The sequence below is a fragment of the Nyctereutes procyonoides genome, unplaced genomic scaffold, assembly GCF_905146905.1.
Source record: "Nyctereutes procyonoides isolate TBG_1078 unplaced genomic scaffold, NYPRO_anot_genome, whole genome shotgun sequence".
NCBI lineage: Eukaryota > Metazoa > Chordata > Mammalia > Carnivora > Canidae > Nyctereutes > Nyctereutes procyonoides.
In genome coordinates, this window is record NW_026575125.1 from 65,820,022 (window position 1) to 65,845,279 (window position 25,258).

Sequence of the window (25,258 nt, forward strand, 5' to 3'; positions counted from 1 at the left end):
GTGTCTTTTTTTAAAATATTTTATTTATTTATTCATGAAAGACACACATAAAGAGGCAGAGACATAGGCAGAGGCAGAAGCAGACTCCATAAAAGAAGCCCAATACGGGACTCAATCCCAGGACCCTTGGATCATGACCTAAACCAAAGGCAGATGCATAACCACTGAGCCACCTAGATGTCCCTAGTTCCATGCCTTTTTAAAAGTTTTCTTCTTTTGTTTCCTGATTGACTTATTCATTATTTAGTAGCCTATTATTTAACCTCCATGTATTTGTGTTCTTTCCAGATTTTTTTTTTTTGTGGTTGACATAAAGTTTCATAGATTGTGGTCAGAAAAGTCATATGGTATGATTTCAATCATCTTAAATGTGTTGAGGCTTGTTTTGTGGCCAACATGTGATCTATTCTGGAGAAGATTCCATGTGCACTTGAAAAAATGTATATTCTGCTGTTTTAGGAGGGAATGCTCTGAATATATGTGTTCAATCCATCTGTCCAGTGCCATTTTTCTTTGTTAATTTTCTATTTTTAAAAAAGATTTTATTTATTTATTCATGAAAGACACACAGAGAGAGGCAGAGACTCCCCTGTGGGGAGACCAATGTGGGACATGATCCTGGATCCAAGGATCATGACCTGAGCCAAAGGCAGACACTCAGTGGCTGAGCCATGCAGTCATCCCATCAATTTTCTATTTGGATGCTCTGTCCATTGATATAAGTGGGGGGTTAAAGTCCCATAGTATTATTGTTTTATTATTGATTAGTTCCTATATTTTTATTATTAACTCTTATGCATTTGGTTGCTGCTATGTGGGTGCATAAATATTTACAATTATTATGTTTTCTTGTTGGATTGTCCCCCTTCATTATTTTACAGTGTCCTTTGTCTTTTATTACAGTCTTTGTTTTTACATCTGAAATGAGTCTTGTAAGCAGCACCTAGATCCATTCTGACACTCTACGTCTTTTGATTGGAGCATTTATCCCATTTATATTCAAGTAATTATTAATAGATACATTTTTATAGTCTTTTTATTATTTGTTTTCTCTTGTTTCTGAAGATTTTCTCTGATCCTTTCTTCTGTTTCATGGTTTGCTGATTTTCTTTTGTGATATATTAGTATTCCTTTCTCCTTATTCCTTGCATGTTTATTAGTGGTTTTTGCTATATGGTTACCACTAGGTTTGTATATAACCTCTTCTACATATAGTAGTCTATATTAAGTTGATGGTCATTCAAGTTTGAACCCATTCTTTACCTCTCTCCTCCTCATGTTTTAGGTATATGTTCTTATACTTTATCTATTTTTATTTTTTGAGTTCCTTACCTGATTTTTTTACATAAATATTCATTTTTACTACTTTTGTGTTTCCTACTTTTACACTATCACTTTTGGTCTCTCCTTTCCACTCAATCCCCTTTAATATTTCTTGCAGGGCTGGTTTAGTACTCATGAACTCCTTCACTTTTTGTTTGTCTGAGAAACTCTATCTCTCCTTCTGTTCTGAATGATAACATTACTGTATAGAGTATTCCTAGCTGCAGATTATTCCCATTCAGCACGTTGAATATATCATGCCACTCCCTTCTGGCTTGCCAAGTTTCTGCTGAAAAATCTCCTGCCAACCTTATATGTGTTACCTTATAAATTACTGTATTCTTTCGTCTTGCTACTTTTAATTTTTTTCTTTATCACTATATTTTCCCAATTTAATTACAGTATGTCTTGGTGTGGAGTCTGCTTTTGTTGATTTTCATGGGAGTTCTCTGCCTTTTCATTCTGGATGTCTGTTTCCTTCCCCAGATTAGGGAAGTTTTCAGCCATTATTTCTTCAAATAAATTTTCTGCTAGCTTTTCTCTCTTCTTCTGGTGCTCCTATAATATGAATGTTATTTTGTTTGATGCAGTCACTGAGTTCCTCAGTCTATTCTCATTTTGTATAATTTTTTATCTCTTTTGTTCAGCTTGATTACTTTCTATTGCTCTGACTCTATGTCATTAATTCATTCCTCTCCTTCCAGCCTGCTGTTCATTCCAGGAAATGTGTTTCTCCTTTTGTTTATTGAGCCCTTTATCTCTCGTGTTATTATCAATCTCTATGTTAAGGTCTCACTCTTTCATGTTAATGTCTTCCATTCCTTTCTCAAATTCACTGGGTATCTTTACAATCAGTACTTTAAATTTTCAAACATGTTATTTATATCTGTTTCACTTAGTTATCTGGCCATATCTTATCTTGTTCTTTCATTGGGCTAAATTTCTCTGTCCCTTCGTTTTGTCTGCTTCTCTGTTTCTCTGTGTTAAGAAAGGCAGTTATGTCTTCTGCTCTTGAAAGTAGAGACTTTATGAGGAAAATATCCTGGAATGCCCTGCAGTGCAGTGTCCCCTGGTCACCAGAATTTTGCACTTCAAGAAAGTATCCTATGCATGCTGTTTATGTCCTGCTCTTGTGTCTGAGTCATTTTTCCTTCCAGTGAAATCATCTACACTGGCTTTATGCCTATTGTGGGCTGCCATTTCTATCTGCGGTGTTAGTGGGACCTAGGAAGGCCAGCTTTGAGAAGGCATGCCTGCTGGGGAACTTGAAATTGAGTTTTGACTCAACTGAATACACATTCTTCTCAAGTGCACATGGAACTTTCTCCAGAATAGACCACATACTGGGTCACAAATCGGGTCTGAACCGATACCAAAAGATTGGGATCGTCCCCTGCATATTCTCAGACCATAACGCCTTGAAATTAGAACTCAATCACAAGAAGAAGTTTGGAAGGACCTCAAACACGTGGAGGTTAAGGACCATCCTGCCAAAAGATAAAAGGGTCAACCAGGAAATTAAGGAAGAATTAAAAAGATTCATGGAAACTAATGAGAATGAAGATACAACTGTTCAAAATCTTTGGGATGCAGCAAAAGCAGTCCTGAGGGGGAATTACATCGCAATACAAGCATCCATTCAAAAACTGGAAAGAACTCAAATACAAAAGCTAACCTTACACATAAAGGAGCTAGAGAAGAAGCAGCAAATCGACCCAACGCCCAGCAGAAGAAGAGAGTTAATTAAAATTCGAGCAGAACTCAACGAAATTGAGACCAGAAGAACTGTGGAACAGATCAATAGAACCAGGAGTTGGTTCTTTGAAAGAACTTGCTGAACCTGGTGGGGATGGCCCTACGAGGTTCCCACAGGGACCCGGGAACTGGACGGGGCGGCCTCCAGGGGCTTCCACACTCCTGGGGCAGGAGGGCGCCGGCAGGGAAGGGACATTGCACCGTGGGACATTCGTACCACGGAATGGTGTGCAGGCATTGGAAGGAAGGAAGGAGGCAAATACACATCACTGCTGCGGAGAGACAACAAATATACATATGGGGGTGCCTGGCTGGCTCAGTCAGGAGAGCATGGAATTCTTGATCTCGGGGTCATGGGTTCAAACCCCACAATGGGCGTAGAGATTACTTAAATAAATAAAATGTTTTTTAAAAGTAAAAAAAAAAAGAAAGAAATTGAGTTTTGAGGCAGCCTTGTTAACAAAAATTTATGCTGAGCTATTAGTCCTCTGCTGGATCTCCCCTAGCAATGTGACTGCCGAAGTCTGCACACCAGTGTGGCTGTGGGTGTATTAAATGAACTTGGTAACGGCTGGATGTAGCTGGACATGGCACAGTGATATGGGTTGATGCTGCAAGTTGACTTGGCATAGGACATTGTGGCAGCTGTGCACCTAGCAGATGCATGTGGTGCATATGCATCTTAACAAAATTTTTTTGTGACCCCAGAGCAGGCTTTGAACGGATGAGTTCTCAAGAGAATTTCTGGGCATGGTGCACTGCTTGTATATTAGGTAGAAAGTTTCTATACTGCCTAGGCTCCCACAGTTGGGCTTTATTTATACTTGGAGGCAGGTGAGGTGAATGGCACCTGCCAGGTCCCTCATTTTCAAAGAAGTCCCCCAACACACTCGAAAATCTGTATGAACATATCTGTCTCCCATTTGTCTCCAGTATTGTGTAAATTGCTCTTTTAATGTTGCCTTTTTTGCAGACTGCTATGTCTGTAGGGGTGGTGACCCGCTATCATTCATCCTCCCAGGTAGCCCAATGCTGAGTAGCTGACTTGTAAAGCTCCAGGACCCAAGTCATACTGGTTATACAAACTCAGGGGATATAGCCCTTCTGGTTTTCAAATCCAAATGTTATGGGGATTAATCTTCCCTTGTGAACTACCTGGTATGAGGGCTCATTTCTCTACCTTCTCCCTGCATACATCTCCCTTCCTTTTGCAGACAGTCTTTCTGACTGACCTACACTTTCAGATGCAACTTCTTCTCTGTATTTAGTTGTGTACATTGTTCTGTCAGTCTTTGAATTTCTCTTTGGTTTATTGACTTGGATGTGGAAGATATATAGTTGTAAACATGGGACTGTGTTAGCTCAGGATCCTCCTACTCTTCCATCTTCCCACTATCACATCAGATTTCCTGCACTTTCTACATTATCTTTCTCTACTTAAGACTGTTTTGGTTTAGGTTTATAATTAACATAAATCTTCTTGAAGTAAAAATGAAGGCTTTGATGAGGTTTCTCTATCTTCCCTAAGCCATGGCCTACTTGGTTTCTTAGACATGCTTTGTTGAAATGCTATCCAGTTTTTCTCTTCACCAGAGCAATTACTTCACAAAGCTAGTATGATCTGGTTCAGTAAAGGGTGCATACTCTAGTGTTATGGGCTGAATTATATCTCTCTCTAACATCCATATGTTGAAGCACTAACTCTCCATACCTCAAATTGTGATTTGGAGATAGCATCTTTAAAAATGTGTTTAAGTAAAAATAAGGTCATTAGAGTAGGCCTTAATACAATATGACTGGGGACCTTATAAGAAGTGAAATATTGACATACAAAGAGATTCCAGAGATGTGTACATACAGAGGAAAGACCATGTAATGGCACAGAGAGGAGGAGGCTAACTGCAAGCCAAGAAGAGAGGCCTCAGGAGAATCTAAACCTGCTGACATTTTGATCTTGGACTTCTAGCCTCCAAAACTGTGTGAAAATAAATTTTTCTTGTTTAACTGCCCATTCTCTGTTGTCTTAGTCCTTTTGGACTTTCATAATAAAAATACCAGAGTGGCAGATTCAGTAGATGTCGAGTACCCATTTTCTGGTTCATAGATAGCCATATCCTCACTATGCCCTCCCATGGCATTAGGGGTCTCAGGAGTTTTTGGGGTCTATTTTAAAAAGGCATTTATCCCATTCATGACCTCTTAAAGGCTTGACCTACAAATACTGTTACATTGGAGATTAAGATTTAACATATGAGGGGTACCTCGGTGGCTCAGTTGATTGTGTTTGACTTTTTATTTTTGCTTGGGTTATGATATCAGGGTCATGAGACAGAACTCCATGTTGGGCATAGAGCCTGCTTAAGATTCTCTCTCTCTGTCTCTTCCTCTCTCCGTTCACTCTTCCTCTCTCCCCTGCTCATGCATACTCCTTCTCTCTTAAAAAAAACATGAATTTTGAGAAACACAGTATTCAATCTATAATATATCATATTTTGTTATTACACCCATAGAACACCAATATATTTAGAGATGATAGATAGATAGATAGATAGATAGATAGATAGATAGATAGAAAAAGGCAAGTGGATCCAAGTCCTCCACACAGTGTTAAAACAATTTTAGCCCTAGATTAGATTGGTAAAAATATTTATTTTTAACTTTAAGGGCAGTGTATGTTAAAATCAGATGTAATAAATTAGAAAAGAGGGGGGAAGACAAAGGACAAAACAGATTCTGAATTAAAGAGACCAAACTGATGGTTACTAGAGGGGAGACAAGAGGGGAATGGGGGAAATAAGGGATGAGGATTAAAGAGTGCACTTATCATAATGAAACTAAAATAAAATAAATGGTATATCAGGTATTATTTTAATGTTTTATACATCACATACTTCAAATTATCAAGGGTGTCCCTCATTCCTTGGTAACTTGCTTCATATATAGTTGCCTTCAGGGCACAGGAAAATTATATTATGAGTATACTCAGTGAACATAGAAATAGCTGGTAACCACTCTCTATCATTTTAACACAGTAGTTTAAAAAAAGAGTTATTGGAAAACATTAATCTAAAACTCTCAACGGAGTATACACAAATACCTTGGAATCCCTAATAAGGTTTTAAAAAATATTTCTATTCAAGTTTATTTGAAATATGCACTCATTATAAGTCTACTTCTTAATTCCCATCACTTATTTAACCCATGCCTCCATCTACTTCCATCCGGTAACCACCAATTTGTTGTCTATAAATAAGAATCTCTATATTGGTCTGTCTCTCTCTCTTTTTCCCTTTGCTCATTTGTTTCTTAAATTCCACATATGAGTGAAATCATATGGTATTTGTCTTTCTCTGACTCATTTTGCTTAACATTATACTCTCTAGCTCTATCCATGTCATGGCAAATGGCAAGATTTCATTTCTTTTGATGGCTGAATAATATTCCATGGTATGTTTATACCACATCTTCTTTATCCATTCATCAGTCAAAAACACATAGGCTGTTTCCATAATTTGGTGATTGTGTATGGATAAAACTTCTATGAACATCAGGTACATGTATCAGTTTGAAATATTATTGTTGTATTATTTGGGGGTAAATACCCAGTAGTGTGGTTCATGGATTATAGGGTAGTTCTAAATTTCATTTTTTGAGGAACTTTCATACTGTTTTCCCCAGTGGCTACACCAGTTTACATTCCTACCAACAGTGCAAGAGGACACCTTTTTGTCCATACTCTCACCCACACTTGAGGTTTCCTGTGTTTCATATTGTAGCCATTCTGACAGATATGTAGTGATATTTCATTGTGGTTTTGATTTGCATTCCCCTGATGATGAATGATGTTAAACATGTTTTCATATGTCTGTTGGCCATCTGGATGTCTTCTTTAGAGAAATGTCTATTCATGTCTTTTGCCCATTTTTTAATTGCAGTATTTGTTTTTTTAGGTATTCAGTTGTAACATACCATTTAATATTACATGTGGATTAAAGATTTTTAGTTTATAAAAATATTGACATGTTAGCCTTAATATTTCTGTGTGCAGTTGCTGCTGTGATTGTACAATACCATAGTAATATCAATGATATAAATTAGTGCCTTCTAAATGAACCTTTCTTGGTCAATGTTTTACCCATCATTTTATAATGTACAGTTCTGGAATGGTAAGGTAATTCATATCTTGGACATTGTGTTAAAATGATGGTGTGGTTCTGTTTTTGCTCAGCAATTGATCTTTCAATTTTTTCCATTTTCTAGTATTAATCATGTTTATTGGCCCAATATTACTATCGAGAATTGTCAGTGTTGCAATGTGATTTCTGTAGTTTCTTATTGATTTTAATTGGAATTTCATATTTGTTAATGCAAAATTATGTCAATGTATCAACCATAAATTATTTCCCTGCTCCTAGGCAGTCACTATACAACAGTAAACACCTGGATGAAAAGAGAGAATAATTGGTGTAATCATAGGAGGGTGGTTTTCAATGAATATACCAAGCTTCAGCATGGTCAAGAGAATGCTTTCTGGCTCATTAAGCCAGTCTATGATATTCAATCTTATTTTCTACCTTCTAAGCTTCCATGCATGTAAACTGAATGGCTTATATAAAAACCAGAACAATTAATTACTTATTCCTTTCACATTTGATTGGAAAATCTTTATTCATATAGGCAGGGTCAGGTACCCCTTAGGCTTTATAAAGGCTGCTAGAGAATCTGATGTTTTCTGTTTGGTTTGTTGGTTGGGGTTTCTCTTTGTTTTTGTGTGTTTGTTTGTTTTGGTCTAGTATTCCTCTAAGTTGGAAATTGGCCAAGACTCACTTTAGAATTAAAGACTGACTTCAGCTACAACGGGACTTGAGTCCCAAGGAGGAGATAGATTCCCAGAGCTGGAGTAAGAGTAGATGAATGCAGGGGTGCCTGGGTGGCTTAGTCAGTGAAGCATCTGCCTTCAGCTCAGGTCATGATCAGGGTCCTGGGATCAAGTGCCTGCAATAGGCTCCCTGCTTCACAGGGAGTCTGCCTTTCTCTCTCCATCTGCCCACCCACTGCATGTTCTCACTCTGTGTCTCAAATAAATAAAAAATATTTTAAAAATTATTTTATTTTAAAAAAATAAATAAAAAGATGAATGCATAGAAAGGTTAAAAAAGAAACCTATCAGAGATTCTAGTAGTTCTTGGCTTAAAAAAATTGTAAATCTTTAGAAAGAATACCAATTGGCCCTGAAAGCAATTCCATAAAAAGTCTAGAACCTTACAAATGGCTTTTGTAAATGTGGTGGATGAAAGCAAAAGTATAAAGAAAATGTTCAATCTTTTTGGCCCAGAAATTCCACTCCTAGGAATTAATTGTTTCTAAGAAAAAATTCAAATGAATGTTGTTGGTATTGTTGATTCAGAATAGTGACAAGTTTAGAGCAAAATCAAAATCCAATATTTAGTAAACTATGAGTACAATGACTCAGTAGACTACTTTGTAGCCTATACATATTATTTTATAAACGTGATACCTGAAGCAACATGGTAAAGTGTTTCAAAAGTAATAATTGGTATCCATATGAACAAAGCACTAAAACAAGTGAAAATATTTACGATGTTGAATATTAAGAATATGAGCATGAGGGACGCCTGGGTGGCTCAGTGGTTAAGTATCTGCCTTTGGCTCAGGGCATGATCCTGGAGTCCTTGGATTGAGTGCCACATCGGGCTCCCCGCATGGAGCCTGTTTCTCCCTCTGCCTATGTCTCTGCCTCTATCTCTCTCTGTGTCTCTCATGAATAAATAAATAAAATCTTTAAAAAAAAAGAATAGGAGCATGTGATTTTTATCTTTTTTTATAAATGATTAAATGCACACATTTTACAAAGTGTCCAAGATTCTCATACCCACAACTCTTCACAAAACAGAGTCGGTGTTTTAGGCAACATATGGGATAGAGAAATTCAAGTGGAGACAATAATGACACAGTTCCAGAAAGGGAATGGGAACAGAACTACTGACCTCTGAATGAGTGAACCACTTTACTCAAACAAACGGGGCAGCCCACACAACTATTTTCTTTTCTTTTTCCCCCCAATTTTATTTAAATTATAGACAGTTAAGTTATAGTGTAATATTGGTTTCAGGAGTAGAAGTTAGTGATTCATCAATTACATATAACACCTAGCTCATCACAACTCATGCTCTACTTTATGCCCATCACCCACCCATTTCATTCAATCAACCTTCAGTTTTTTCCTCTGTCATTAAGAATCTCTTATGGTTTGTTCCCCTCCCCTCTCTCTTCCCTTCTTCCTATATGTTCATCTGTTTTCTTTGACTGAATTGTTTGCTTAGTATAATATACTCTAGCTCAATAAATGTCATTGCAAATGGCAAGATTTCATTCTTTTTGGTGGCTGAGGGATATTCCATAATATATATATAATCCCGCATCTCCTTTATCCATTCATCAGTCAGTGGACATTTGGGCTCTTTCCATAATTTGGCTATTGTTGATAGGGCTGCTATAAACATTGTCTTGCATGTGCCCCTTTGAGTTATTTTTGTATCCTTTGGATTACTATCTAGTAGTGAAATTGCTGGATCATAAGTTAGTTCTATTTTTAACTTTTTAAGAACCTCCATGCTGTTTTCCAGAACTGGCTGCACCAGTTTGCATTCCCACCAATAGTGTAAGAGGGTTTCCCCTTTCTCTGCATCCTTGCCAACATTTGTTGTTTCCTGACTTGTTAATTTTAGCCATTCTGACACTGTAATGTGATATCTCAATGTTGTTTTGATTTGTATTTCCTTGATGATGAGTGAGGCTGAGCATTTTTTCATGTGTCTGTTAGCCATCAGTATGTCTTCTTTGGAGAAATGTCTATACATGTCTTCTGTCCACTTCTTAACTGGATTATTTATTTTTGAGGTATTGACTTTGATACGTTCTTTACAGATTTTGGATACTAGCCATTGATCAGATATGTCATTCACAAATATTGTCTCCTATTTTGTAGGTTATCTTTTAGTTTTGTTTATTGTTTCCTTTGTTATGCAAAAGATATTTATTTTGGCAATGGGTTTGCCACCAGAACACAGGTGTCATGAAAACCACCACTAAACCTAAACCAAAATGGGAAGGGAAAAGACTCACATCAACATCGTCATCATTGGACACGAAGATTTGGGCAAGTCTACCACTACTGGCCATCTGATCTACAAATGTGGTGGGATCGACAAAAGAACTATCGAAAAATTTGAGAAGGAGGCTGCTGAGATGGGAAAAGGCTCCTTCAAGTATGCCTGGGTCTTGGATAAACTGAAAGCTGAACGTGAACATGGTATCACCATTGATATCTCCCTGTGGAAATTCGAGACCAGCAAGTATTATGTGACCATCATTGATACCCCAGGACACAGAGACTTTATCAAAAACATGATTACAGGCACATCTCAGGCTGACTGTGCTGTCCTTATTATTGCTGCTGGTGTTGGTGAATTTGAAGCAGGTATCTCCAAGAATGGGCAGACCCATGAGCATGCCCTTCTGGCTTACACACTGAAGGTAAAACAACTGATTGTTGGTGTTAACAAAATGGATTCCACTGAACCACCCTACAGCCAGAAGAGATATGAGGAAATCATTAAGGAAGTCAGCATCTACATTAAGAAAATTGGCTACAACCCTGATACAGTAGCATTTGTGCCAATTTCTGGTTGGAATGGTGACAACATGCTGGAGCCAAGTGCTAACCTGCCTTGGTTCAAGGGATGGAAAGTCACCCGTAAAGATGGGAATGCCAGTGCAACCACATTGCCTGAAGCTCTGGATTGCATTCTGCCACCAACTCATCCAACTGATAAGCCCTTGCATCTGCCTCTCCAGGACGTCTACAAAATTGGTGGTATTGGTACTGTCTCAGTGGGTCAAGTGGACTGGTGTTCTTAAGCCTGGCATGGTGGTCACCTTTGCTCCAGTCAATGTTACAAATGAAGTAAAGTCTGTTGAAATGCACCATGAAGCTTTGAGCGAGGCTATTCCTGGGGACAATGTGGGCTTCAATGTCAAGAATGTATCTGTCAAAGATGTTCATCATGGCAACGTGGCTGGTGACAGCAAAAATGGCCCACCAATGGAAGCAGCTGGCTTCATTGCTCAGGTGATTTTCCTGAACCATCCTGGCCAAATCAGTGCTGGATATGCACCTGTGGTGGATTGTCACACAGCTCACATTGCTTGCAAGTTTGCTGAGCTGAAGAAGATACGTCATTCTGGAAAAAAGCTGGAAGATGGTCCCAAGTTCTTGAAATCTGGGGATGCTGCCATTGTTGATATTGTTCCTGGCAAACCTGTGTGTGTTGAGAGCTTCTCTGACTATCCTCCTCTGGGCCATTTTGCTGTTCGTGACATGAGACAGACGGTTGCTGTGGGTGTCATCAAAGCAGTGGACAAGAAGGCAGCTGGAGCTGGCAAAGTCACCAAGTCTGTCCAGAAAGCTCAGAAGGCTAAATGAATATTATCCCCAATACCTGCCACCCCCGTCTTAATAAGTGGTGGAAGAATGGTCTCAGAACTGTTTGTGTCAATTGGCCATTTATGTTTAATAGTAAAAGACTGGTTACTGATAACAATGCATCGTAAAACCTTCAGAAGGGAAGAATGTTTTGTGGACCATTTGGGTTTTTTTGTGCGTGTGTGGCAGTTTTAAGTTATTAGTTTTTAAAGTCAGTACTTTTTAATGGAAACAACTTGACCAAAAATCTGTCACAAAATTTTGAGACCCATTAAAACAAAAGTTTAATGAGAAAAAAATCTATTTATTTTGATAATGTTCAAATAGTTCATCTTTGCTTTTGTTTCCCTTAACTTCTATGACATGTCTAGTAAGACATTATTACAGCCCATGTCAAATGGGTTGATGCCTATGCTCTCCTCTAGGATTTTGATATATCCCTGTCTCACATTTAGGTCTTTCATCCATAGTGAATTTATTTTATTTATTTATATTTATAAAAAATATATATTATATTTATAATATTTATTTATTGTGTAAAAAAGTGGTCCAGTTTCATCCTTTTGCATGAGGCTCTCCACTCTTCTCAAGACCATTTGTTGAGGAGACTGTTATTTTCCTCTTTGATATTCTTTCCTGCTTTGTCAAATGAGTTAGTCATATAGTTGTGGATCCACTTCTGGGTTCTCTATTCTGTCCCATTGATCTATGTGTCTGTTTTTGTTCAAGTACCATACTCTCTTCACAACTACAGCTTTGTAGTATAGCTTGAAATCCAAATTGTGGTGCCTCCAGTTTTGCTGTTCTTTCCCAGAACTGCTTTGGCTATTCGGGGATTTTTGTGGTTTCATACAAATTTTAAGATTGTTTGTTCTAGCTCTGTAAAAAATGCTGGTGGTATTTTCAAAGTGATTGCAATCAGTGTGTTGATTGCTTTGGTACGTAGTATACACATTTTTACAGTATTTGCTCCTCCAATATATGAACATGGAACTTTTCCCATTTCTTTGTGTCCTCTTCAATATCTTTCATAAGTGTTATATAATTTTTAGGGTACAGATACTTTATTTTATTAGGTTTATTCTTTTGGTGTAATTGTAAATGGGATCAATTCTGTTATTTCTTTTTTCCCCTGATGCTTCATTAGAGTATAGAAATGCAACAGATTTCTACATATTGATTTTATAGTTTGTGACTTTACTGAATTCACGTTTCCATTCTACAATTTTTTTGGTAGAGTCTTTTGGGTTTTCTACATAGAGTATCATTTCATCTGCAAATAGTAGAAGTTTAACTTCTTCCTCACTGATTTGGATATTTTTTATTCCTCTCTGTTGTCTGATTCTTGACGCTAAGATTTCTAGTACTGTACTAAATAGCAATGGTAAAGGGGACATCCTCTTTTGTTCCTGACCAAAGAGGAAAAGCTTTCAGTTTCCTCCATTGAGGATAATATTATCTGTGGGTTTCTTGTACATGGCTTTTATGACATTGAAGTATTTTTCCATCTATACCTACATTGGTGAGGATTTTTATCAAGAATGAATATTGTAATCTGTGGAATGCTTTTTCTGCATCTATTGACAGTATCCTATGATTCTTATTTATGTATTTATTCTTAAGGATTTTTATATATTTATTTGAGAGAGAGCATAAAGGGGAGGGGCAGAGGAAGAGGGAGATGCAGACTCTTCCCTGAGCAGGGAGCCTGAAGTAGGGCTTGAACCCAGGACCCAGGGATCATGACCTGAGCTGAAGATAGATGCTTAACTGACTGAGCCACTCAGGCACTGAGAAGATCATATGATTCTTATCCTTTCTTGTATTAATGTGGCATATCACACTGATTGATTTGTGAATATTGAACCACTCTTGCAGACCAAGAATAAATCCCAATTAATCATTATTTTACTGTACTTTTGGATTCAATTTGTTAGAATCTTGAGAATTTTTGTGTCCATGTTCATCAGGTAGGCCTATAATTTTTCTTTTTTTATAGCATCTTTGTCTTGTTTTAGAATCAATATATTGCTGACCTTCTTTAATAAGTTTGGAAGTTTTCCTTCCATTTCTATTTTTTGGAACACTTTGTAAAGGTATTAACTCTTCTTTAAATGTCTGGTAGAATTCTCCTGGGAAGCCATCTGGCCATGGACTTTTGCTTGTTGGGAGATTTTTAGTTGCTGATTCAATTCTTTGCTTGTCAAGGATCTGATGAAAATTTCCATTTCTTCTTGTTTCAGTTTTGGTACATTGTATGTTTCTAGAAATATGCCCATTTCTTCCAGATTGTCCAGTTTTTTGGCATATAATTTTTCATAATTTTTGCTTTTAATTGTTTGTATTTCTGTGGTATTGGTTGTGCTCTCTCCTTTTTCCTCATGATTTGTTTATTTGGTTCTTTTTTATCTTTGCTTTTTGCTAAGTCTAGCTAGGATGTTATCAATTTTATTAATTTTTTGAAGAACAAGCTCTTAATTTCATTGCTCTTTTATACTGTTTTGTTTCTCTATTGTTTCTTTATGCTCTACTGTTTATTATTTTCCTTCTTGCTGGCTTTAGGCTTTACTTGCTCTTCCTTTTCTAGTTCCTTTAGGTGTAAGATTAGGTTGTGCATTGGAGACTTTTTAATTTCTTCAGGTAGGCCTTTTTTTGCTCTTTATTTCCCCTCTTAGGATCTACTTTCCTGCTTCCAAATGTTTTGGATGCTCATGTTTTCATTTTCATTTGTTTCCATGTATTTTTTTATTTCTTTAATTTCCTGGTTAATCAATTCATTCACGTTTTTTAAAAAATATTTTTTTTTATTTATTTGAGAGAAAGAGAGAGCATGAAGAGAGGTAGAGGAAGAAGCAGGCTCCCCGCTGAGCCAGGAGCTCGATCCCAGGATTCTAGGATCATTACCTGAGCCAAAGGCAGACACTTAACTGACTGAGCCACCCAAGGGCCTCTAATGCATTCATTCTTTAGAAGGATATTCTTCAACATGTGCTTGTGGTCCTTCCAAATGTTTTCTTGTGATTGACTTCCAGTTTTATAGCATTGTGGTCTGAAAATATTAATGGTATGATCTCAGTCTTTTTGCACTGGTTGAGACGTGATTTGTGACCCAGTATGTGATCTGGAAATTATTCCATGTACACTCTAAAAGAATGTGTATTCTGCTGCTTTAGTTCTGAAAATATCTGTTAAGTCCATATTGTCCAGTGTGTCATTTAAAGCCATTGTTTTTGTTAAATCTTGTGGATAGACTGGTTTATTATGACATAGCCCTTTTTCTTGTTTTGATACAGTCTTTGGTTTAAAATCTAATTTGTCTGATATAAGTATGGCTCCTCCAGCTTTCTTTTGATCTCTGTTAGCATGATGCATGGTTCTCCACCCTCTCACACTCAATCTGGAGGTGTCCTTAGGTTTAAAGAATGTCCTTTAAGCAACATATCGATGGGGCTTGTTTTTTTTTTTTTGTTTTGATTTGGTTTATTGTTGTTTGTTTTACCATTCTGATTACCCTATGTTATTTATTTATTTATTTATTTTATTTTCATTTTTTTTACCCTACATCTTTTAGGCAAGATTAGGCGCGTTCAGGGTGGTATGGCCGTAGACCCCTACGTCTTTTAATTGGAGAATTTAGTCTATTTATATTCAGAGTAATCACTGATAGATATGAATTTGGTGCCATTGTATTACATATAAAGTCACTATTCTTGCATATTGTTTGTGTTCCTTTATAGTCTTTGTTGCTTTTGGCCTCTTTTTCCTGCTCAGAGGGTCTCCTTTAATATATCTTGTAGATTTGATTTAGTGCTTATAAACTCCTTAAATTTTTGTCTGAGAAACTCTTTATCTCTCCTATTCTGAATGACAGCCTTGCTGGATAAAGTATTCCTGATTACATATTTTTGCCATTCTGCACATTAAATATATCATTCAACTCTCTTCTGGCCTGCCATGTTTCTGTGGACAGATGTGTTGTGAACAAGATATGTCTTCCCTTGTATGTTAAGGACTTTTTTCTCCCTTGATACTTTCAGTATTCTTTCCTTGTCTGTGTATCTTGTATATTTGACTATGTTATGTCTTGGTGATGGTCAGCTTTTGTTGAATTCTCTGTGCTTCTTGGATTTTGCTATCTGTTTCCTTTCCCAGATTAGGCAACTTTTTGTCTATATTTTGCTCAAATTAAACTTCACCCCCACTTTTTTCCCCTTCTTCTGGGACTCTTATGATATGAATGTTAGTATGCTTTAAGAAGTCACTGAGTTCCATAAGTCCACATTTGTGATCCAATTGCTTTTCTTCCCTCTTCTTTTTACCTTTATTATTTTCCATAATTTTATATTCTAAATCAGTGATCTTTTTCCTCTGCTTCTTCAATCCTCACGGTCATGGCATCCAGTAGGGTTTGCATCTCAGTTATAGCATTTTTTATTTTGACCTGACTAGTTTTCAAGGTTTTTTTAAATTTTTTTAATTTTTATTTTTTTATTGAAGTTCAATTTGCCAACATATAGCATAACACCCACTGCTCATCCTGCCAAGTGCCCCCATAGTGCCCATCACCCAGTCACCCCAACTCCCCACCCACTTCCCCTTCCACTACCCCTTGTTCATTTCCCAGAGTTAGGTGTCTCTCATGTGTTGTCACCCTCACTGATATTTTCACTCATTTTCTCTCCTTTCCCTTTATTCCCTTTCACTAATTTTTATATTCCCCAAATGAATGAGACCATGTAATGTTTGTCCTTTTCCAATTGACTTATTTCACTCAGCACAATACCCTCCAGGTCCCTCCACATCGAAGCAAATAGTGGGTATTTGTCATTTCTAATGGCTGAGTAATATTCCATTGTATACATAAACCACACCTTCTTTATCCATTCATCTTTTGATGGACACCGAGGCTCCTTCCACAGTTTGGCTATTGTGGACATTGCTGCTATAAACATGTTTTTTTTTAAATCTCTGCAGTAAGAGATTCTTTAGTGTCTTCTATGCTTTTCTCATACCCAGCTAGTATCCTTTTAATTGTTTTAACATCTGTTTCATACATCTTATATCTGTATTGAATAAATTCCTGGCCATCACTTCCTCTTCTTTCTTTTAAGGTGAATTCCTACATCTTGTCATTTTGTCTAGGTCACTGTTTTTGTTTGTTTGTCTGTTTGTGATTGTTAGGAAAGCATTTTATAGTCTTGCTCCTGAGAGTAATGGCTATATTAAGAAGAGATCTGCAAAAGGGGGGAGGGGTCTTATATGCGCTCTGCTATTGTGTTTTGGTTGCTCCTATTCTCAGGTCAGTCCTCTGCAGAGTTTCTACTTGCCTGTAGAGAGGGGTGTTTGGACCTTGTCCACTGTGTGGCAAGTTTTGACTAGTGTGTTTGGTCTTTGATAAAAGAATCTAGATCAAAAAGGAAGCTATATATTATTTCCTGTAGAGCTGGAGCTTTGTAGCACTTTATGATCAGTAACCTTGGGGCATGTGAGGGGTTTGATCTTCTGGGGAAAGGGTCTGCTGGGCCAATTTTCAGACCAACTTGCCCTAGTAAACATGCACTTGTAGGATATAGGGTGGGGGGAGCTTAATGTAAGCAGCAGCAGTCTCCAATGCAGGGTGCTGTGTTTCTCACTGAAGTTGGTCTGTGCTGCAGTGCAGAGGGTGGGAATGTCATTGCTCCTCTGTCTCCTCCCCGGAGTGAGGAGTTTGAATCCATCACTCATCAGGAAGTGCTTACAGAAGAGTAAACAAGCACCCCTCCTGTGTCCCCAGCTTCCATCAGATCCCTGTCTTTACCTTTTCTGTGTCTGAGTTGTCTGCCTGCCAGGCAGCATAGTATTCCTGTGTTTTATCTCAGGCATGCAGATGGGTTTCAAAACTCCAAATTTTAGGGACTCACGTGGTGCAGACCTGCAGTGATCCTCTAGGGCAGAGTCACTGCACTTTCCCCATTTGCTAGTTTGTCCCAATAAAGCAGTTGCATGCAGTGGTTGGGAGTTTATGGTAAATTATAGCAAAAAGCTGGCACCAAGGTTTGCTGTCCCCAGCCAGTGTCTTTGTTCCTATGCTAGGGAACAGGGCAGCACATTGTCACCACCAGTTCTTTTATCCCCAGAAAGGCCATGCCACCAGGCCCAAATACACTCCAAGAAGGGAAACTCTCTTTCCCGATACAATCCAGGGAATCCTCAGACCACATTTCCCACTCCCAGGTGTCTGCCCTCCTTCTTCACAGCAGCATCACTAAACCTACCAAGCAGGACCCTGGCAATGTCACAGACTTCTAAAGTTTCAGACTTTGTGCTCCATTGCTTGTGGTAATTTGCAGTTGTCACACCCTTGCCTTTTCCTAGCCATTGCTTTGGGGGAAGTTTTCTTGTGTAATCCTCTGCCTGCTTCTTCTCTCTCCTCCTCTCTCTTCACTCTATCTTCTCTCCTCTCTGTAATCATAGCTCCGTGCCTTCTGTAGCACCTGCAATTCTTTTCTCCCCAAAATCAACTCTCTGCATCTCCTACCTTCCATGAAGTGGTCATTTTTCTACCTATAGATGTCCAGTTTTGTTCTCTCAGTCCTCAGATGGATGTTTTTTTTTTTGTTAAGAATGATTTGATATTTAACTAGCTGTGTTTGAAGGGTGAGGCAAGCTTAGGGTCACCTACTCTTCCACCATTTTAACTCAATCCCTAATCATTTTCTTTTTTTTCTTTTTTCTTTTTTTTTGGCAGTTTTATACCTTTATTTGACAATCAGGGATTAGTTCTCATCCACATTAACGGACTGTAGATTTTTGAAAGTGGTGACAGGTATGTAGGTAACCAGCATGTAGAGTTTGTTTGGTGAATCTTCATCCTCGTTAACGTTTTCTGGACAACTGCACATGGATGCAGTATGGAACATTCCTTATTCCTTTGGTCCAGACAGCTTTGATGAGCCTGGCATTAATGTGCACATCTGGAGTTCCCATCTCCATCATGGCAAATTTCTGGATCTCTTTGAGTGCCCGAGGAGCACACTTCTTGAAACCCACTCCATGGATACGTTTGTTAATTATAATGGTGTATTCTATGGTCACTACCTCCTTGATGGCAGAACGGCCCTTCTTCTTGCCACCCTTCTTTGCAGGAGCCATTCTGCCAGGCCCTAGTTGGAAAGCCCATTTTCTTTTCTAAAGCCAGATTGTTTGCTATTGCAGTGATTGGAAATCAATCCCTTACCCTTCTTTTTTGAAACATTCTCCTTAAAAGGATGTCCTAGAGATAATTCTGTGGTTGTTTTGTGTATGGTTTTAAGCAGTGGTTCTGTCTTCACAGTATTCTAAGTCCTAGATGAAATAGCTGTCATTGTAGATCATTATGGTAATATAGTAGTCTGCACCTATACACTCTTTATGTCATTCTCTAGTATGGAAGATCAAAATAAAGTATAATTTCAAATTGGGGGCCATGGCTTTATGTTTTATCCTATTTTGTACAAAATCCTGCTATGTATGAAGAGCTTATCCTTTGCAGGACTGGATCTGAGAACAAAGTAGCTGATCATTTTCTTTCTTATCACATATTTTTCCATATTATTATGTTCTTATGTGTGCTCTTTTTGAGTAAAGAAAGCTGTTCTTCATTAAAACCTAGCATATGTACGTTAAAACATCAAAATGGGAGACAGTAATGGTTAGTTAATGGCCTACCACAAACTTTCAAAAGCTATCCATTAGGACTCCTGACTTGTTTAGACTACCTGTAACTATATCATTATTGAGAGTTGTTTATTCTTCTCAGAAGCAGCTTAAGTACAAGGCTATTGAAAGTTTTTGAAATGATTATAAAGTTGAGTTACCTATGTTTAATAATAATTTTCTAAGAAGTAAGATTAATAATTTCAACCCTAAAAAGGAATTTTCAAAAAGTCTTCTCATAGAAAGTTGCCAAATTGCAATCTGTTCATACAAATGTTTTTCAGGTGGAAGTGAATCCTCCTGGGATAAGGATAAGATGCAATCTTCTCTTGCTGCTCCTGGACCCCAACATGGACTTGCTCATACAGCCCTGGCTAACCAGCCAAGCTTTGGGGGTGCTCCTACCCTCAATCCACTGCAGCAGAACCACTTACTGACCAATAGTATGTATGCTGTCCTTTCAAAAATTGGTGTGTTGAGAAAAATACCACACAAGACCCACTGGATAACTTGGGCTGTAGGGATAATGTATTTTTCTTCCATAAGCTTTAATAGTTTGAAATCAGAAGGATAGATTGAAAGGGATTCATCTGAAAGTGTAAAGTTTATAGAGTAAAGACAGATTGAGAGGGCAAGTAGCAAATTAAAGATCCATAGGAGTCTATGTAACAGAGTAATTAAGAAAGATGTCTGTAGTCACATAAACTTGAGTTTGAAATCCACTTCGTTTGAATTCCATATAACTGTTGACCTTGGAGAATGCACCTAAATTTTCGAAGTCTCAGTGTCCGCAACTACAAAGTAGGAACAAAAATATACCTATTAAGTAAGGTTATTATGAGAGTTAAAAATAATAAAAGAAAAGCTATTAGTGACTTGCATATAGTAAGTACTGTATGAATTAGAAGAATTACTGATACTCAGTAATCAAACTTCAGCTAATGTGTACAAATTCAGGTGTAGATGATTTTTTTGTTGTTGTTTTTAGGAACTGCAATAACTCAGAAGTCTTTCTGCAGGAAATTGTGTCTTATATACATTACTTGACTAAAACCCTATTTTTTCTTTTTTTTAAGATTTTATTTATTTATTCATGAGAGACAGAGAGAGGCAGAGACATAGGCAGAGGGAGAAGCAGGTTCCATGCAGAGAGCCTGATGTGGGACTCGATCCAGGCATTCTGGGATCACTCCCTGAGCCAAAGACAGATGCCCAAGTGCTGAGCCACCTAGAAGTCCCTCTTACTTTTTTTTTAAACCTACTTTTCTCCTAAGCAGAAATCTGAGAGAAAACTTCAATTACTCCTTTCCTTGAGATTTTCATTCCCTCACTAAACCCTAGGATTAAAATAATGGAACAGTCAAATTCTGAGATATCTTAATATGATGTTTTAAATCTTAATTAAATTAATCCGTTTTAAGCATATAAAATAAGTTATGGTGTCTTTAAAATTATTATAAACTCAAGTGTGAAGTGTCTTATAAAATAGGAATGTTAAGCAACGGTCAATAAATAAAGGCAAGAAATTTATAAATATTATGTTATAAGAAGACAAAAAATGACTGATTATGGTAGATTTACTTCTTAAAGTAAGAGAACTTAGAAGACTTCTGGTTTCTGATCGGACATGTAAAGAGGTTTGAAGTTGTCACTCCTCCTCAAAGCAAGAGCAACAATTCTTTTAAATCAATCAGAGATAGGCAGATACAGAGAATCAGAGCTTATAGGGAGCAGAAGCCACAGCTGGAGTCAGGTAGAAACCTTTAAATTTCTGGAGATTCAGTGAGGACCTAGCTTGAGAGATAAGAACCACTGGGGGCCAATTCTTAGTGGGTCCCTGCACTTTCATGAGTCTTAAACTTCAGGAGCCCCTTAAGGCTCTCTGGATGAAAATCTGAGAAACTTCCCCTCTTGTCTCTGGCTGGGGGGCAAGAAGAGTACCCATTTCAAAATATTCCCAGAGTGTTCTATTCTTAACAAAGGCCTGCTCTCAAAGGAAACTATTTTACCAGAGTTAAACAATTTATTTTACCAGAGCCTAACTGATGTGGGGGAAAGGATATATTAAAATCCAACACCCTGTAGCCATTGATGTGAGGTTAGGGAGATGCACATCTCCAGCCCTTTTAGCATTTCCTGTGGGAAAGAGAAATACTCAGCTCTATCCCCCTCTATCTTTCTTCTCTCACTTGAGGGAAAAAGCTAAAATTACTTGTGAAGATCATAGCTCAAGGACACATGCTCACTAAGAGACTGAAATCTAATTATATGTTTCTCCTTCTTACTCATTTTCCCACCACCATAATAGTTTTTTTTTTTTATAAGAACCGGGATTACAAATGAAAAAATTAGTCTTCAGACCCAATTGAATTTGGCTTCTTCAGGGTACACCAAAGATAACTCCATCACTAATACAACAGCTACAGCAAACAGTAAATTTCACCTAATGCCTTGACAGATAAAAATAAAGCCTCCTATGTAAAGCCTGTTTACCTCAGTTGCCTTCAGCCAATGCACCATTTCAGCTTTAAAGCAAAAATTACAAGGCATGAAAAAGAAAAAAAAAACAGTCTAAAGATATTAAGCAAACATCACAATAAGAATTAGATATAACACATATTTTAGAATTATCAGACCTCAATTTAAAATAACTATAGTTAATATACTGAGAGAGTGGAAAACATACAAGAACACATGGAAATATTAACACTGAAATGATTATACTTGAGTAAAAATAATATGTGGGAAATAGAGGCAGAGAGATGAATTTTTTGTGTATTTTTATTGGAGTTTGATTTGCAAACGTTTAACATAACACCCAGTGCTCATCCCGTCAAGTGACCCCTTCACTGCCCGTCACCCAGTCACTCCATCTCGCTGCCCACCTCCCCTGCCATTACCCCTTGTTCATTTCCCAGAGTTAGGAGTCTCTCATGTTCTGTAATCCTCTCTGATATTTCCCACTCATTTTCTCTCCTTTCCCCTATAATCCCTTTCACTATTTTTTATATTTCTCAATTGAGTGAAACCATATAATGATTGTGTTTCTCCAATTGACTTACTTCACTCAGCATAATACCTTCCAGTTCCATCCATGTTGAAGCAAATGGTGATTATTTGTCGTTTCTAATGGCTGAGTAATATTCCATTGTATACATAGACCACATCTTCTTTATCCATTCAACTTTTGAAGGACACTAAGGTTCATTCTACAGTTTGGCTATTGTGGATATTGCTGCTATAAACATTGGGGTGCAGGTGCCCAGTGTTTCACTGCATCTGTATCTGTGGGATAAATCCCCAGCAGTGCAATTGCTGGGTCATAGGGCAGTTGTATTTTTAACTCTTTGAGGAACCTACATACAGTGTCCTAGAGTGGCTGTACCAGTGGCTGTACATTAACACCAACAATGCAAGAGGGCTCCCCTTTCTTCATATCCTCTCCAACATTTGTTCTTTCCTCTCTTGTTAATTTTCACCATTATCACAAATGTGAGGTGGTATCTCATTGTGGTTTTGATTTGTATTTCTCTGATGACAAGAGATACAGAGCATTTTCTCCTTTGCTTGTTGGCCATGTCTATGTCTTCCTTGGTGAAATTTCTGTTCCTGTCTTTGGCCCATGTCATGATTGGATTGTTTGTTTCTTTGATGTTGAGTTTAATAAGTTCTTTATAGATCTTGATTACTAGCCCTTTATCTGATATGTTATTTGCAAATATCTTCTCCCATTCTGTAGGTTGTCTTTTACTTTTGTTGACGGTTTCTTTTGCTGTGCAGAAGCTTTTTATATTGATGAAGTCCCAATAATTCATTTTTGCTTTTGTTTGTCTTGCCTTCATAGATGTATATTGCAAGATGTTGCTGTGGTTCACAAAGGGTGTTGCTTGTGTTGTCCTATAGGATCTTGATGGATTCTTGTCTCCCATTTAGATTTTTCATCCATTTTGAGTTTATCTTTGTGTATGGTGAAAGAGAATGGTCTAGTTTCATTCTTCTGCATGTGGATGTCCAATTTTCCCAGCACCATTTATTGAAGAGACTGTCCTTTTTCCAGTGGATAGTCTTTACTGCTTTGTCAAATATTAGTTGACCATAGAGTTGAGGGCCCATTTCTGGGTTCTCTATTCTGTTCCATTGATCTATGTGTCTGTTTTTGTGCCAGTACCACACTGTCTTGATGATGACCACTTTGTAGTACAGCTTGAAATCTGGCATTGAGATGCCCCCATCTCTGGTTTTCTTTTTCAATATTCCCTTGGCTATTCAGGGTCTTTTCTGATTCCACGCAAATCATACAATAATTTCTTCCAACTCTCTGAAGAAAGTTCATAGTATTTTGATAGGGATTGCATTGAATATGTACATTTCCCTAGGTAGCATAGACATTTTCACTATATTAATTCTTCCAATCCATGAGCATGGAATATTTTTCCATCTCTTTGTGTCTTACTCAATTTCTTTCAGAAGTGTTCTGTAGTTTTTAGGGTATAGATCTTTTACCTCTCTGGTTAGGTTTATTCCTATGTATCTTATGCTTTTGGGTGTAATTATGAAGGGGATTGACTCCTTAATTTCCCTTTATTCAGTTTCATTGTTGGTGTATAGAAAGGCCCCCTGATTTCTGGGCATTGAATTTGTATCCTGCCACACTGCCAAATTGCTGTATGAGTACTAGCAATCTTGGGGTGGATTCTTTTGGGTTTTCTACGTACAGTATCATGTCATCTGCAAAGAGGGAGAGTTTGACTTCTTTGCCAATTTGAATGCCTTTTATTTCTTTTGTTTCCTGATCACTGAGGCAAGGACTTCTAGTACTCTGTTGAACAGCAGTGGTGAGAGAAGACATCCCTCTCATGTTTCCTATCTTAGGGGAAAGGCTCCCAGTGTTTCCCCATTGAGAATGTTATTTGCTGTGGGCTATTCTTAGATGGCTTTGAAGATGGTGAGGAATTTTCCCTCTATCCATACCCTGTGAAGAGGTTTGTTCAGGAATGGATGCTGTATTTGTCAATTGCTTTCTCTGCATCAATTGAGAGGATCTTATGGTTCTTGTTTTTTCTCTTGTTGATATGATCTATCATGTTTATTGTTTTATGAGTGTTGAACCAGCCCTGTATCTCAGGGATAAATCCCACTTGGTCATCGTGAGTAATCTTCTAAATGTACTGTTGGATCCTATGGGTTAGTATCTTGTTGAGAATGTTTGCATCTGTGTTCATCAGGGATATTGGTTTATAATTCTTTTTGGTGGGGTCTTTGTCTGGTTTTGGAAGTAAGGTGATGCTGGCCTCATAGAACCAGTTTGGAAGTATTCCATCCCTTTATATCTTTCGGAACAGGTTTAATAGAATAGGTGTTGTTTCTTCTTTAAACGTTTGACAGAATTCCCCTGGAAACCCATGTGGCCCTGGAATTTTGTGTCTCGGGAGGTTTTTGATGATTGCTTCAATTTCCTCATTGGTTATTGTCTTGCTCAGGTTTTCTATTTCCTCCTGTTCCAGTTTTGGTAGTTTGTGTTTTTCCAGAAATGCATCCATTTCTTCTAGATTGCATAATTCATTCATGTAGAGCTGCTCATAATATGTTTTTAAAATCATTTGTATTTTCTTGGTATTGGTTGTGATCACTCTTTTTTCATTCGTGATTCTATTATTAGAGTTCTTTCACTTTGGTTTTTAATAAGGCTTGCTAATGGTTTATATATCTTATTAATTATTTCAAAGAACCAACTCATGGTTTTGTTGAGCTGTTCTACATTTCCTTTGGTCTATATTTCATTAAGTTCTGCAATAATCTTTAACCACTCTCCTCTTCTGTTTGGTGTAGGTTTTATTTGCTTTTCTTTCTCCAGTTCCTTTAGGAGCAAGGTTAGCTTGTGTATTTCAGTCTTTTCCAATTATTTGGGGGAATGCTTGTATTGCGATGTATTTGCCTCTCGCGACTGCATTTGCTGTATCCCAAGGTTTTTAAACGGTTGTATCTTCATTCTCATTAGTT

General features: G+C 37.6%; 1 protein-coding gene and 1 pseudogene across 1 annotated transcript in view; one reads left to right on the forward strand and one right to left on the reverse strand.

Annotated features, from left to right (window-relative positions):
* The window catches only part of DACH2 (dachshund family transcription factor 2), a 636,043-nt gene that overhangs the window by 482,889 nt on the left and 127,896 nt on the right, over positions 1-25,258 (forward strand). Inside the window, exons 5-7 of the mRNA XM_055338054.1 lie at positions 3,079-3,110; positions 5,823-5,836; positions 19,543-19,701. Of these exons, the coding sequence (XP_055194029.1) occupies positions 3,079-3,110; positions 5,823-5,836; positions 19,543-19,701 (205 nt within the window). The remainder of the gene's footprint in view (positions 1-3,078; positions 3,111-5,822; positions 5,837-19,542; positions 19,702-25,258) is intronic.
* Positions 18,340-18,724, reverse strand: LOC129518510 (60S ribosomal protein L31-like; annotated as a pseudogene).